Below are 14,083 nucleotides of genomic sequence, written 5' to 3' on the forward strand. Positions count from 1 at the left end.
AGCCTTGCTTTCATCCTCTCTTTGGAAGAGAAAGCAACATGCACAACATTCTGCCCAGTGAAATCCTTACACTCTGTATTATATGCTCATAAAATTCTCTCAGTCTAACTTCACTCTCTCCACATCTTTTTTGGATGAAAGTCTTGCTTACACAATTTTAAATCATTATTTAATCCAGCAGAAAGGAACATTTCCTGTTGTGGTCATTAATGTCTTGTGTTCCCAGATTCTGAATCATAACTTTATTCAGTTTTAAGGCGATGAAACTTCCACTTAAACTAAGTGATACCTCATAAACTTAATACTCTACAAATAAAGAAGAACAGACAACAAAGGGTATTTAAAAAAATGCATTCTCTTCTTAGCTGGAGTCTCTGCTGCAACTGTGGTTAACGCTCAGTCTCAATACCTGCTCTAATGGCAATGAAGAGAGCGGCTCGGACATCTTCATGTTCAACGCAAGCCGAGTGCCCACCATCCCGCTCAACCAAGGTAAGGACTCCATCACACTGTGTCTTCCTTTCAACACCTCTGATACAGCTGTGGAAAGTTGAGTCAGTTAAGGTTCCTTTCTTGTACTATTTTTTTTTGACTGTTTGTATTCCTGCTGGGTTTATAATGTATTGTGTCTTTGTCCAGCATCCATCAGCAGTTTCCTGACAGTGCTGGCTTGGTACCCCAACACCTCCCTGAGAACATGGTGTCTGGTGCTGCACTCTCTCACCCTGATGACCAACATGCCCACCTGCAGTCAGTACCCCATTCTTATTGGCTTGCTTCCGTTACAGTAATCCATGTGAGAGAGTTGCACTCCCAATCTGTGGTCTTTATGTCCACAGTTAATAGTTAAGCAGTAAGGAGCAGTACCCAATAAGGAGCCTATTTGAGCATTTACACTTAGCATTAATGCTAATCAGATTAACTTCCATGTTTGCTTATGGTTAGAGATTGGGGAAGATTGACACAGTGTCAAAGTGTTTTGATCTTAATGTTTAGATGATTCTGGAACGATGTTCAGACAATGTAGACTCTGTGGTATCAGGATTATATTTGTCATATCACTTAGACAGGACACTAATAGAAATCCAACGATATCAATACCTCTTTCTTTCCCAAAATAGAATTCCTAGGCACCCAGTACTGTTGTTGGTTTTTTTTTTTTAACAAAAATTGCAAGCAAACTCCTGCACACTATCTGAATACTACAAATAAATTAGCACCATTGATTTGATTTGTTTATTCTGAACAACAACAAAAAAGACAGAAAATAAATAATTACAAACAGTGAAAAGTATAATTTAGAAAAAAATAATACAAATTTGTACACTAAGCTATTATAAGTTACATGTCTGTAAAGGAGTGGGCAGAAGTAAACACTTATTGAATCCCACCCCCTCTCCAACATTTGGGTAAAGTTGCAAATGTATTTCCTTTTCAATTTGGGCAATGCTCTCTCTCTCTTTGGGTTGAAATTATGACTGGTGATCTGTAGTGTTTTTAAAGCTTCTGCACACCATTGATAATTTGAAAACAGAGGTTGTAGAATTTGAAACACACGTATCTCAAATTCTGACATCCTTAACTACGACCAATAAAAACAAACAGTCCACGATGACACATAGCCTGTTCTTGGTGAGGTCATTAGACGCCAAGTTTCAGGGTTAGCACAAGTAATTGTTATACAAGTTTAATTTGTATGATGCCTTTTAAATTTGGGGCAGGTTTTTATAACCGTGTCGGCCAGTATACCTCCTTTAAAATCACACTTTGTTTCAATTTACACCATAATAAACTTAATGTCGTGACATAAAACATTACAGTATTAAATATCATATTACTGACAATGTTTCACAACACATAGCAGATAGCAAAAGTGTTTCTAAATGCTGTGTGTTTGATTGTACAATTGTAATGATATAACCTCATTATAATCTACTTAATTTTGTTAAAAGCTTAATAGATGATAAAATGCCCACAGCTCATTGGATTTGGATTTTCATTGGTTCTGTCTACACCTTGCATTAACATCCATCTTTTGTAATAGGATAACAAGTGGACAGCAATTAAGTACAGATGTTTACGCTTTGTATTAATAATGAGTCTTCTTTAGCACTTGATTCGGATCTCATGTGCCTGCCAGTTTGAAATGTGTCGTCGTTTACAACCAGCGGGAGGCAGCATTGTTCTCCCAGTAGACATGTTGGTCCTTAATGCTGCCATGGATGCATTCATGTCTCCGCTACCTAACCAGTCTACGTGCAGGACCACCTCTGTATCTGGTCTGAGCTATCAGATCTCAGTCCGGCCTTAGGATGCGATTGGGGTGCGATCCCAACTTGCATGAAGAGACTATCCACTTGTTATCAGAACAAACTAGGATGGATGTTTATGCAAGTTGTAAACAGAGCCATTGTGAAAGCCACAGCTCCAACTTGTCTTTTTTTTTTTATATATATATATATATATATATATATATATATTTTTTTTTTTTTTAATTCATTTTTTAACATAACAAACACAGAACAAGACAGCACAGATGTAACCAAATTACTGAATAAAAAAAATATATATATATATTTAAAAATAAAAATAATAACATACATGGGTTGTAATAACATATCATATCAGATACAATCTTATCTACCTAAATTACATGTCAAAGGGAAAAAACATGACTATGATGTATTTTTGAAGATAAAGTGTGGGCACCCTTTCTGCAATAAGCCAACCAGATCAGTGGGAAGATAATCTATGAAGGGTTGCCAAATATTATAAAATAAGTTGTTATTTCCCTTTAATTTAGCACTGAGGTGTTCCATAGGAAGAACCTTAAATGTTTCTCTGTACCACTGCGTGACTGATGGAGGCTTCTCCTGAATCCACTGAAACAGAATACATCTCCTCGCTAGGAGCAGAGGTTTACCCATTAGAACGAGCTGTCCTGTTGATAGAGAAAACTGTTGCGTAGGTAAGTTCAGGAGAAACAATGCTGGCTCTAGTTTTATTGTTCTGTGAAAAATTAAGCCAAGCTCCTGGGCAACATTTTTCCAATACCTGGATATTAAGGAACATTGCCATACACAGTGATAGTAAGTTCCTACTTCTTTTTTACACTTCACACAGAGGGCGGAGATCTGAGGACTAATTTTGTTTAATAATTGTGGTGTTCGCTGAAGTCTATGTAATATTCTGTATTGGCTCTCTTTGAGTCGATTACATGTAAAGATTTTTCTAGCTGAAACAAAGGTACCTGACCACGCCTCTGCACTAAGTTCAACCTCCAAGTCCCTTTCCCATAGTTCCCTAGTTCTCTCAACCCTATCACAATTAATAGGATGTAATTTGTCATAAAAAAGGGAAATTCTTTTTCTGTCGTTGAGCGCATTTAAACTAAAATTGAGAAGAAAACTTTCAATTGAGCTCAACAATGGTTGATCAGTGGGGATAATCAGATCTGATTGGACAAAATGTCTAACTTGGAGAAAACCAAAGAAGTGACTATTTGGTATTCTGTATTTGGTCTTGAGTTGATTGAATGACATAAAATCACCATTTTGAAATAAATCAGCCACAAATCTTAGACCCTTTGAATACCAGTCATTGAAAATACTTTTCCCTATACCTGGAGAGAAGGCTTTATTTTGAGTCAGAGGTTGTAATGCTGATGAGAAACCTCTCCGGCCAATGTGTTTAGTAATATCTCTCCAGATTCTAAGCGTGCTAAACGTGACAGCGTTGTTTTTAACATCTGCTGGCAGTTCGCCAGCGTCAGTTGAGAGGAGACTGAAAGGAGAGAGAGGGGAACAGCACCATGAATCTGTTAGAGGCTCCCCTTGATGTATAAAATGGTTTAGCCAGCGTGATATTATCCTGCCGTGGCAGGCCCAATTGTAATATAGAAAGTTAGGAAGTGCTTGACCCCCCCTGTCTATTGGCAACTGTAAGGTCTTCATCTTTAGCCTAGATTTCTTGCCATGCCATATAAATTTTGAAAGAGATCTTTCGATATCCAAAATAACTCTTCTATTGATCTTAAGTGGCAGCATTTGCATTGGGTACAACATCCTGGGAAGTACATTCATCTTAACCAAGCTTATTCTACCCATCCATGACAGAGGAAGATCAAACCATCTGCTGAGGTCATTTTTAACTGCTTTCAAAGTTGGAATAAAATTTAATTTATACAATTCTTTTATGTCTGCTGATACTCTAATCCCCAGATAGGTAAAGCCTGAAATTGACCACCTGAACGGAAAATTAACAAGGGTATCCGGGACACCAAAGTCTCCGAGAGGCAAGGCCTCTGATTTGTCATAATTAATTTTGTAACCTGAAATTTGGCCAAATTCACTTATAATCGATTCCAATACCGGTATGGAGCTCTCTGGATTAGTAATAAACAACAATATATCATCAGCATAGAGCGAGATCCTGTATTCTGTGTCTCCCAATGTGACACCAGAAAAAAAACGGTGGGTTCTAATGGCCTCTGCGAGGGGCTCAAGCGCAAGTGCGAATAAAAGCGGCGAAAGGGGACAGCCCTTGCGTGTGCCTCTATTCAGAGGGAACATCTCAGACACTGAACCATTTACCAGAACTCTTGCAGACGGAGATCTATATAGGAGCTTAACCCATGTAGTGAAACCAGAACCTAAACCAAACCTGTTAAGAACATCAAATAGATACTCCCACTCCACCCGATCAAAAGCTTTTTCTGCATCCAGTGAAACAGCAAGAATCCTTTTTTTAGTATTTTGTGAAAATTGTTTTTTATAAACCCTGTCTGGTCTGATCCAACCAAGATGGGCAAGACCTCCTCCAGTCTTCGAGCCAGAAGCTTGGATAATATTTTGCTATCAACTCCGAGTAAGCTTATTGGTCTGTAAGAAGCACAGCTATCTGAGGGTTTATCTTTTTTTTAAATCAAGGAGATGTGGGCAAGATTTAGAGTTGGTGAAAGTGTTCCCCTTTCAAAAGATTCTATAAACATTTTAGTTAAAGGTCCAACCACCAACCTGGACATTTTTTTTATAAAATTCAGGGCTGAACCCGTCAGGACCTGGGGCTTTTCCACTTTGTAGAGATTTAATAGTATCTAATACTTCCTGTGTTGTGATTGGTTTGCATAGATTATTTCTGTTAGTTTCGGACAGAGTTGGGAGATTTATTTTATCAAAAAATCGTTTTCTCAGCATCGAAGTGTTTTGACACTCAGAAGAGTAAAGGTTTTGGTCAAATGTTTTCATTATTTTACTTATAACTTTGGTTTCAAAATGTTGTTTCCCCTTGAAATCTTTGAGTGATGGGATTACACAAGACCCTGCCTGGCCTTTTGCAAGACTGGCAAGGAGCCTGCCAGGTTTGTTTCCAGATTCAAATAATCTATGCTTAGCAAAAAAAATAGCTGATTCTGCTTTTTGGGTTAGAAGTTGATCTAAGGCAGAGCGCGCTGCTTCTAATTTTTTAAACACCGATACGGAGGAAGAGGCTATAAAGACTCTGTCCAAGGTTTTAATTTGCTGCTCAAGCTCTAACTGTTTCGCTAGTGCATTTTTCCTCTTAGCAGCTGTATAAGAAATGATGCCCCCCCTCAGGAAAGCCTTGCCTGTTTCCCATAAAGTAGATGCAGATACCTCAGGTGATTCATTAGTGGAAATAAAAAGTTCCCATTGTTTTTCTAAGTATGTTACAAATTCAGGATCGCTGAGAAGAGATGAATTTAGGCGCCAGTGTCTAGATAAAGGGTCATAATAAGGTGGTAGGAGTTCTATAGAAACTAATGAATGATCCGAAAGGACACATGCATCAATAGAGCAGGATTTAGTCCTGTCGAGTGTTGAGCTTGAAACAAATAAATAGTCAATTCTTGAGAAAGACCGATGAGGGCGCGAGAAAAAAGTAAAATCTTTCTCTCGAGGATTTATGATTCTCCATGCATCAAATAAGCCTAGATCTAGACATAGATCCTTTGTGGCTTTTGCCATCCTGGATAGAGGTAAAGTTTTAGATGGACTGTGGTCCATTTCTGGAACCAATCCGCAATTGAAATCTCCTCCTAATATAACAAAAGGGGGGCAAATAGAAGATATATCCAGCCAGTAACTTTGAATAAAATGAGCTGTCAAAAGTATTGGGGGCATAAGCACTTCCCATGAGAACATGTTCTCCATATAAAAACCCAGTAATTACAACATACCTTCCTTCTGTATCGTGAATAACTTTTTCAAGTTTAAAACTCATATTTTTGTGGATGAGAATTGCCACCCCTCTACTTTTTGAGTTGAATGAGGAATAAAAGATTTGGCCAACCCAAACATGTTTTAACTTCAGGTGTTCAAGGTCTGTAAGGTGGGTCTCTTGTAATATTGCCACTTGTACCTTGTCTTTTTTGAGCATAGAAAGTATTTTACGTCTCTTTACCACATTATTGATCCCTTTGACATTTAATGTGATAATTTTAATGTTACTCATTATGTAGCGTGTTTATCTGACAAGAAAAAATAAAATAAGACAATTTAACCTGATATATAACCCACTGTTTGTAAAAAAAAGATAAATTCAGTATCATTTGACTTAGAAACTGTGCTGACATAAACATATCCATCACCTAAAGATGGAAGAACCAGAACCTTCTCCATGCTCAGAACACCATGCAAATATAAAGCCAGCATAAGAGCATGAAGTGTATAAAGTAACAAAACAGAACAAAAACCAAAAGCTACCAGATGGGTAGTACGATAGGAGCACGTGCTGCCAGAAGGAGTCATCACCTCTGGAGGGGAGAAAGCAAAACAAAACAAAAATCCCTCCATATCCACTCCCGTCCCCACAACATAAAGTTATTACATGCCTGTTATATTTGGCATTTAATTACCATAAAGCTTCTATGGCCATAATATTTGAGAAATAAAAAGAGAAAGAAGAGGGCCCCTTGATTGTTATCAATATTTTAGCCAGACAAAAGAGAGGCTGCTTCACACCAAGAGACACACTTGGGAAAGACAAAATATAGTTTAGCCATGTCAGTATTTAGATTATTACAGTCTTATATTTAGGTAGAAGAGAGCTATGGTTAACAAGTAACTACTGACCAGATTTATTCCAGTGTGTTGATAAAGTTATCTGCATCTCTCGGTGTTTCAAACTTGTGCTCTGCGCCGTTGTAGTTCACTGTCAGTGTAGCCGGGAAGCGCATGTTAAACCGCATGCCCTTGTGGTTTAGAGCTTGACATACATTGTTGCGCGTCGCCTCTCTCGAACCACAGACGATAAATCCTGGTGTATAAAGAACCGCTGTCCTTCGTATTCCAAGTTAGGCGTTGCCCTCACTGCTGCCATTATCCTCGGTTTATCCCTGGAGTTGTGCAGACGGATGATCACCGGGCGAGGGCAAGCGCCTCGCGGCCCCGAGCTCCGATGTGCCCGGTCAATTTTAATACGGCTTTTGGTACCGGGGCTCGCTTCTAGGTTGAGAACGGTGGGCAGCCAAGATTCAAAGAAGTCTATCGGGCGCTTCCCCTCCGTGCCCTCTTTCAAATTGAGTACGCGGATATTATCCCGCCTGCTCCGGTTTTCCATGTCATCTATGCCATCAGCCATCACCTTCATTTTCTTCTCTGCATCGGCAGAGTCTTGCCTCCAGACCGGCCACCGTGTCCTCCACATCCGATACTCTCTGTTCAGCCGCGGTAATGCGTTTGGACTGGCTTTCCAGGGTCGTGGACATTTTTTCCAAAGTCTCAGAGAACTTAAAAGTTTTTTTCCCATAACGTCGCTAAAGTTCTGAGTTACCTCATGAATTAAAGCTGTGGCATCCATTGTTGGCAGGGTTTTGCCTCCTTCGTGCGCAGTGCTCGTTTGGCTAGCAGTTGTAGCAGCTGTTGACTTGCGTGGTTGAATTTTCGTCTGTTTCGACATCTCTCGTCACTTAAGGGTGTACCTTTCTTCTCGTTACAAGTTGTTACAACAATGTGTTGACATAATAAGCTAAACTGGATACATTAGACCGTATCAAATATAATCAAAATAGAGTGGGAGCGGGAGCTCGGTGAAAACACGTCCTCTAGCCAACCATCGTCACGTGACCCCCCCCCCAACTTGTCTTTTAATTTAGTCAGCAGTTTGAATCTCAGTAGTTTTGTGACTTAAAATCCGACAGCATGTTTTTATTTATGCTCTCATTCTTCTGTAGTTGGTACCTAATAGTTGTGTTATGTGCAATGATTTACATAGAACCTGTGTTTGGACTTTCAGCCTCCAGCAATGGAATGGGCTCTCAGGAAAGCACAGCCCAGCAGATGGTGTCCGATCCCACCCTGGTTCACGTCTTGGTGCGCTTCCTGTCCGGCTGCAGCACCAACGGGACAAGCCAGCACAGCTCTCAAGTGGGACCCACTGCCACCCAGGCCATGCACGAGTTTCTGGGCCGCCTGCAGGTTCACTTGTCCTCTACCTGCCCCCAAATGTTCAGCGAGTTCCTGCTCAAACTCATGCACATCCTTTCTACTGAGAGGTATGAGTATCTCTTGAAGTTTTCTGCCAATAATGTTTGCATCTTAAAGATTTCTGATTGACTCTAACAACAACAAGAGATCTCTTTGATAACTCGTGTTTCTCATGCTTTAGGGGTCCGTTCCAGTCAGGCCAGGGCCCACTGGATGCTCAAGTGAAGTTGTTGGAGTTTACTCTAGAGCAAAACTTTGAGGTGGTGTCAGTGGCCACCATCTCCTCTGTCATCGAGTCCATAACATTCCTGGTTCACCACTACATCACCTGCTCTGACAAGCTGGTTTCCCGCAGCGGCTCCGACAGCTCTGTGGGTGCACGCGCCTGTTTCGGTGGTCTCTTTGCCAACATCATCAGGCCAGGAGATGCAAAGGCTGTGTGTGGAGAGACAACACGCGATCAGCTGATGTTTGACCTCCTTAAGCTGGTCAACGTGCTGGTGACGCTGCCCCTGTCTGTGGACAGAGAGTTCAGTGGAAGGCTGCCGCCGGCTGGCAGCGGAGCAGCTGATAGCAGTGTGTCAGACGAGGAGAAGGTCTGCGGAAGCAAAGAAAGCATTGCTGGTGGATCCACGTCCAGTCAGGGTCCTCCTGCGGGTGTGGCTGATTTGGTGCTGGCAAATCAGCAGATTATGAGCCAGATCCTGTCAGCACTGGGCCAGTGCAACAGCAGTGCCATGGCCATGATAATAGGTAAGACATTCAGACCACAGAGAGTTATTTACTACTTCAGTTCCTCTACCAAGGGTTTCATCTCTGCTTTGGTTTTTCCATTCACAATATTTAAGTTTTAACCTTTAGCCGCATTTTCAGAACCAAACTGCCCACTGACACAATTAGTAACTTGCTGAAAAAAAAAAAGAGCCAGAAAATTGTGTTGGTGCTGAAAAACAAACAGAGCTTAAATGACAAGGAATGTTGGACTCACCAGTTAACAGATGTATTGGAATCTAAATGGTGCTGAAACAAAAATGTTAACCTTGCAAAGCTCCTGAGTAGAAAATTATGCTTAGATGCAGAATTATCTGACTTTTTAGCTATTGAAAAACGGTGTAAATTTACATTTGCTGAACACTGAGCACTGTGGCCACAATGCAGGGTAACTTTCATACCAGCACTTCCATGCTACTTTTATTAGTCCACTTTCATTGCATTTGCAATCACAAGGTGACACAAGTGTAAAATGTTGAACAAAGGCATGTGGATGTGAACGCACCACAGTTTCTGAGCACCACAGGCTTACAAACACACAACAGTACAAATGTTTATAAAAACACAAATAAGGAGCGTATCAGTTTCATCATAGTCTTGGTTTTTTTTCTGTCATTTTTAATTCTTTTTTGTTGTTGTCAATAAAAAAACACACGAGCTGACATGTTCTCTGTGTTCCTTAGGAGCCAGCGGCCTCCACCTGACCAAACATGAGAACTTCCATGGTGGTCTGGACGCCATTTCCGTAGGTGATGGCCTGTTCACCATCCTTACCACACTGAGCAAGAGGGCCACATCAGTCCAGGTCATGTTACAGCCCATCCTCACATACATGGCCTGTGGTTACATGGGCAGACAGGTGAGCATAACACTTTTCAGTTTGTCTCTGGCTAAAAAGAATATAATGTTTAGACATTTGTTTGTCATTGTCCTTGTTGCAGGGGTCTCTCTCCACCTGTCAGCTGTCTGAGCCTCTTCTTTGGTTCATCCTCCGAGTGTTGGACACCAGCGAGGCTCTCAAGGCCTTCCATGACATGGGTGGGTATACACAGGAACAGTCTCTGGTAAATTTGTCCCTCCTGTGAATGCTTGGGCTACCGCCTCTGCTGCACTATGTAGTAAAAGGAGGTTTAAAAAAATAAAATAAATCAAAAATTGTGATTGAAATAACATTTTTGGGTGCCCCCATCAGTACAAAACATTCTGATTATTGTATTGCACTACTTTGGTTGGCTTGATCATGCCTTTTTAAAATCAGCAGCCCCAGTTTCTCAAACTATCTGTTTATTGCAAGTTTACATTTTCACTGGTCACAGAGCTGTTAGAAACGTGATTTGGAGTTGAGCTTCCTCTGCTCTATTCTACCTTTGGACCTTTCACCATAGCTACAGCCACAGTTAGCTAAGCTGTCCTGCGTCAGCTAATGGGGCCTAGCTTGCTACGCCAGCCAATGATTTATTTTCCATGGAGCAGATATGTATTTTCCAAATCACAAGCATTAGCTCCATTGGGGGAAGAAGAGTACATTGATAATGTTTACCCTACTACTGTCACTGTGGGAGGCAAAGAATGAGCTAAACAAGATCTTTCCCTTCATTTTCTGACTTCTGCTGCTAGGTGGTTCTTAGTCGTAAGCTCTGCAAATCAGCTGCCTATGGACATGTCTGCAATTTTGTTTTATCAATTAAGTTTCTTGTACTTTCCAGGTGGTGTGCAGTTAATCTGTAACAACATGGTAACCAGCACTCGGGCCATTGTGAACACAGCACGCAGCATGGTATCCACCATCATGAAGTTCTTAGATTCAGGTCCTGGAAAGACAGCAGATGGCAACCTGAAGGCCAGAGTGATGACATCAGAGCCAGACAATGCAGAGGGACTCCACAACTTTGCTCCTTTAGGTGCTTTCAGTTGCTTTTGACTCGATAGCTTACATTTAAAAACCTTATCATCTTTCATGAACTCTCCACTCATCATAAATGATCTGTTTTTCCCCATAAAAGGCACCATCACATCAAGCAGCCCCACAGCTCAGCCAGCAGAAGTCCTTCTTCAAGCCACGCCCCCACATCGCAGGGCGCGCTCAGCAGCCTGGTCCTACATCTTCCTGCCAGAGGAGGCCTGGTGTGACCTCACCATCCACCTCCCTGCTGCTGTGCTACTGAAGGAGCTCCACATCCAGCCTCACCTTGCCTCTCTAGCCAGTGAGTTGAACCAGTTTATAAATGAATGTCAAATAAGGATTTTCTTTCATAAATTCACAATGTTGTGTTGTTAAGTGCTTTTTCTTTGCTGTTTTTATATCCAGTTATTTTTTTCCTCTCACTTGGAACAAAACTAAGCTATGTTTTTGTTTCAATTCCACCAGCCTGCCCATCCTCAGTCTCTGTGGAGATTAGCGCTGATGGAGTCAACATGTTGCCGCTCTCTACGCCGGTTATCACTAGCGGCCTAACATACATAAAGATCCAGTTGGTAAAGGCAGAGGTTGCGTCAGCTGTTTGCCTGAGGCTGCATAGGCCTCGTGATGCCAGCACTTTGGGTCTATCCCAGATCAAACTCTTGGGGCTTACTGCATTTGGTAACACCTCCTCTGCAACTGTCAACAACCCATTCCTGCCTTCTGAGGACCAGGTTTCTAAAACCAGGTAAAATAATGATCCTGGATTGAAAGTTTTTCAATTAGTCTTCAGTGTGGGTGTTGTTTTTCAACTTTTCTTCCTCCACATACAGCATTGGTTGGCTGCGCCTTCTCCACCATTGTCTCACCCACGTCAGTGACCTTGAGGCCATGATGGCCAGTGCTGCAGCGCCCACTGCGAACCTGCTGCAGACCTGCGCTGCGCTGCTCATGTCACCTTATTGTGGCATGCATTCCCCCAACATCGAGGCCGTGCTGGTCAAGATCGGGCTGCAGTCCACTCGCATCGGGCTCAAACTCATTGACATTCTTCTGAGAAACTGTGCTGCCTCTGGCACTGACCCCGCAAGTGAGTCACACATAGCTGCATCACTGAGGAGTGCTAATCACAGGCTGCAGATCCCCATGACCTTAAAAAACATGACTGAGTTGCCAGATTTATTCCCTTGAAAGATCCATAAATTAGGTTGTAAAGAGTTTAAGACTTACACAAGGGCAAATTTCAGATGTTTGTTGTGCCAACAGCTAATTAAGAAAGTTTTACAGCAAGCGTGTTTGTCATTTTAATTATCATTTAATCATGTAAAATAGAAGGTAATATTTGGTAATTACAATGTTAAATCAGGAATGTTTCATATGATAAAATTAAACCAAGAGCAAACACTTTAGAGTTTATAAACAACAGCAGGTCAAATGGGAATTACACTTCAACATACATTGAGAATAGATTTTTTTTTTTAAAGATTTATTTTGGGCTTTTCGTGCCTTTAATGCAGAGAGAGGACAGTGGACAGAGTCGGAAACCAGGGCGAGAGAGCAGGGAATGACATGTGGAAAGAGGCCATGGGTGGAGGTGAACCCGGGCCTACCGCTCGAGACGAGAGTCTCAATACATGGGACGCGCGCCCTAACCATTGCGCCACCAGCACGCCCCGAGAATAGATTTTTTACGTAATGATATGTATTTATAAAAATAGTTTACTGGCCCTATGATAAAATATTTTCAAATATCTTTATTCAACTAAAGCAATATCTGGTCACTGTAGTAAATTTATTCACAATAATAAGGGTTCTGCACAGGCCTGAAACTAGGAGCAGGACTTGCCAAGTCTGTGTGATACTGCCAAATTTGAGTCCCAAATTGACCCTGAAGCCACAGTTAAAAGAATGTTATTTGATAAATAATCTTTAATCATTAGCTCACCAGATTAATACTTGTTTTTCTAGATGATGTTTCACGGTTAGAACATTTTTTGCATTTACTGCAAGTAAGATTCAACCATGTTTTGGATTCCTCTTTGGGCAATGATGCATTGAAGCTGTGAGTTTAGGAAAGCTTTAGATTCAAGGGTCCTTCTACAAAGAAAAACATTTCATTATGTGATGTAATGGTCTGGGATAAAAAACAAAGAACAAAATGTATAAACCTTCCTCATGTACTCATTCTTATTTCGTCTCTGCCTCCGTCTTTGAAGATTTGAACAGCCCTCTCCTCTTTGGAAGACTGAACGGCCTCTCCTCAGACTCCACCATCGATATTTTGTATCAGCTGGGCACAACACAGGACTCTGGAACCAAAGACAGGTACATCAACATCCTCGTTTCACCTAGACTAAAACCGCCCTTAAGTCCCCCTCAATAAGAATTACAACTAATGTGAAACAGTTTTCCAATCAAGGTGATTTCCTAGACAGACGCATGTGCTGGTAGTAAAATGTGTCCTCACACTCTCCTTGTCATCTCTTACAGCCGTGGAAGTGCTTATTGCATATAAATACTAATGTGATTCACTTTACACGAGGGGCTGAGGAGATGATGCTGTGTTGTCCAAACTGTGTGATAAGTCATTTAGCAAAGTTTGCCTGAATTTTAACCCCTCCAGGATCCAAGCTCTACTCCAGTGGGTTCATGACTCCTCGCGCGTAGCAGCCCACAAGATTAGCGGCCCCATGGGATACACTAGTGCCGGAGCCAGCTCTTCCTCTGCTTCATCAAGGGAGTACGGCCTCCTCATGCCTTCTCCTTCCCATCTCCACTGTGTGGCAGCCATACTGTGGCATAGTTACGAGCTGCCTGTCGATTATGACCTGCCTGCACTGCTCAACAGAGAGCTTTTTGAGTAAGTCATTTCTCTTTTTCAAACAATGTTTCTATGTTAAGGATATTAAACATGCATGTTTTGTCATCACATGTTTTCGGCAGCAACTGTCTTTCATACAAAACCAAT

General features: G+C 41.4%; 1 protein-coding gene across 6 annotated transcripts in view; it reads left to right on the forward strand.

Moving 5' to 3' along the window:
- The window catches only part of birc6 (baculoviral IAP repeat containing 6), a 116,927-nt gene that overhangs the window by 34,663 nt on the left and 68,181 nt on the right, over window positions 1–14,083 (forward strand). For all 6 annotated transcript variants that reach the window (XM_065959846.1, XM_065959850.1, XM_065959848.1 and 3 more), the window contains 12 exons: window positions 366–492; window positions 640–750; window positions 8,254–8,512; window positions 8,626–9,197; window positions 9,899–10,074; window positions 10,157–10,253; window positions 10,922–11,116; window positions 11,219–11,419; window positions 11,584–11,863; window positions 11,949–12,205; window positions 13,332–13,440; window positions 13,739–13,975. In XM_065959846.1, the coding sequence (XP_065815918.1) occupies window positions 366–492; window positions 640–750; window positions 8,254–8,512; window positions 8,626–9,197; window positions 9,899–10,074; window positions 10,157–10,253; window positions 10,922–11,116; window positions 11,219–11,419; window positions 11,584–11,863; window positions 11,949–12,205; window positions 13,332–13,440; window positions 13,739–13,975 (2,621 nt within the window). The remainder of the gene's footprint in view (window positions 1–365; window positions 493–639; window positions 751–8,253; window positions 8,513–8,625; window positions 9,198–9,898; window positions 10,075–10,156; window positions 10,254–10,921; window positions 11,117–11,218; window positions 11,420–11,583; window positions 11,864–11,948; window positions 12,206–13,331; window positions 13,441–13,738; window positions 13,976–14,083) is intronic.

The sequence above is a fragment of the Labrus bergylta genome, chromosome 10 (assembly GCF_963930695.1).
Source record: "Labrus bergylta chromosome 10, fLabBer1.1, whole genome shotgun sequence".
In the NCBI taxonomy this organism is placed as follows: Eukaryota; Metazoa; Chordata; class Actinopteri; order Labriformes; family Labridae; genus Labrus; species Labrus bergylta.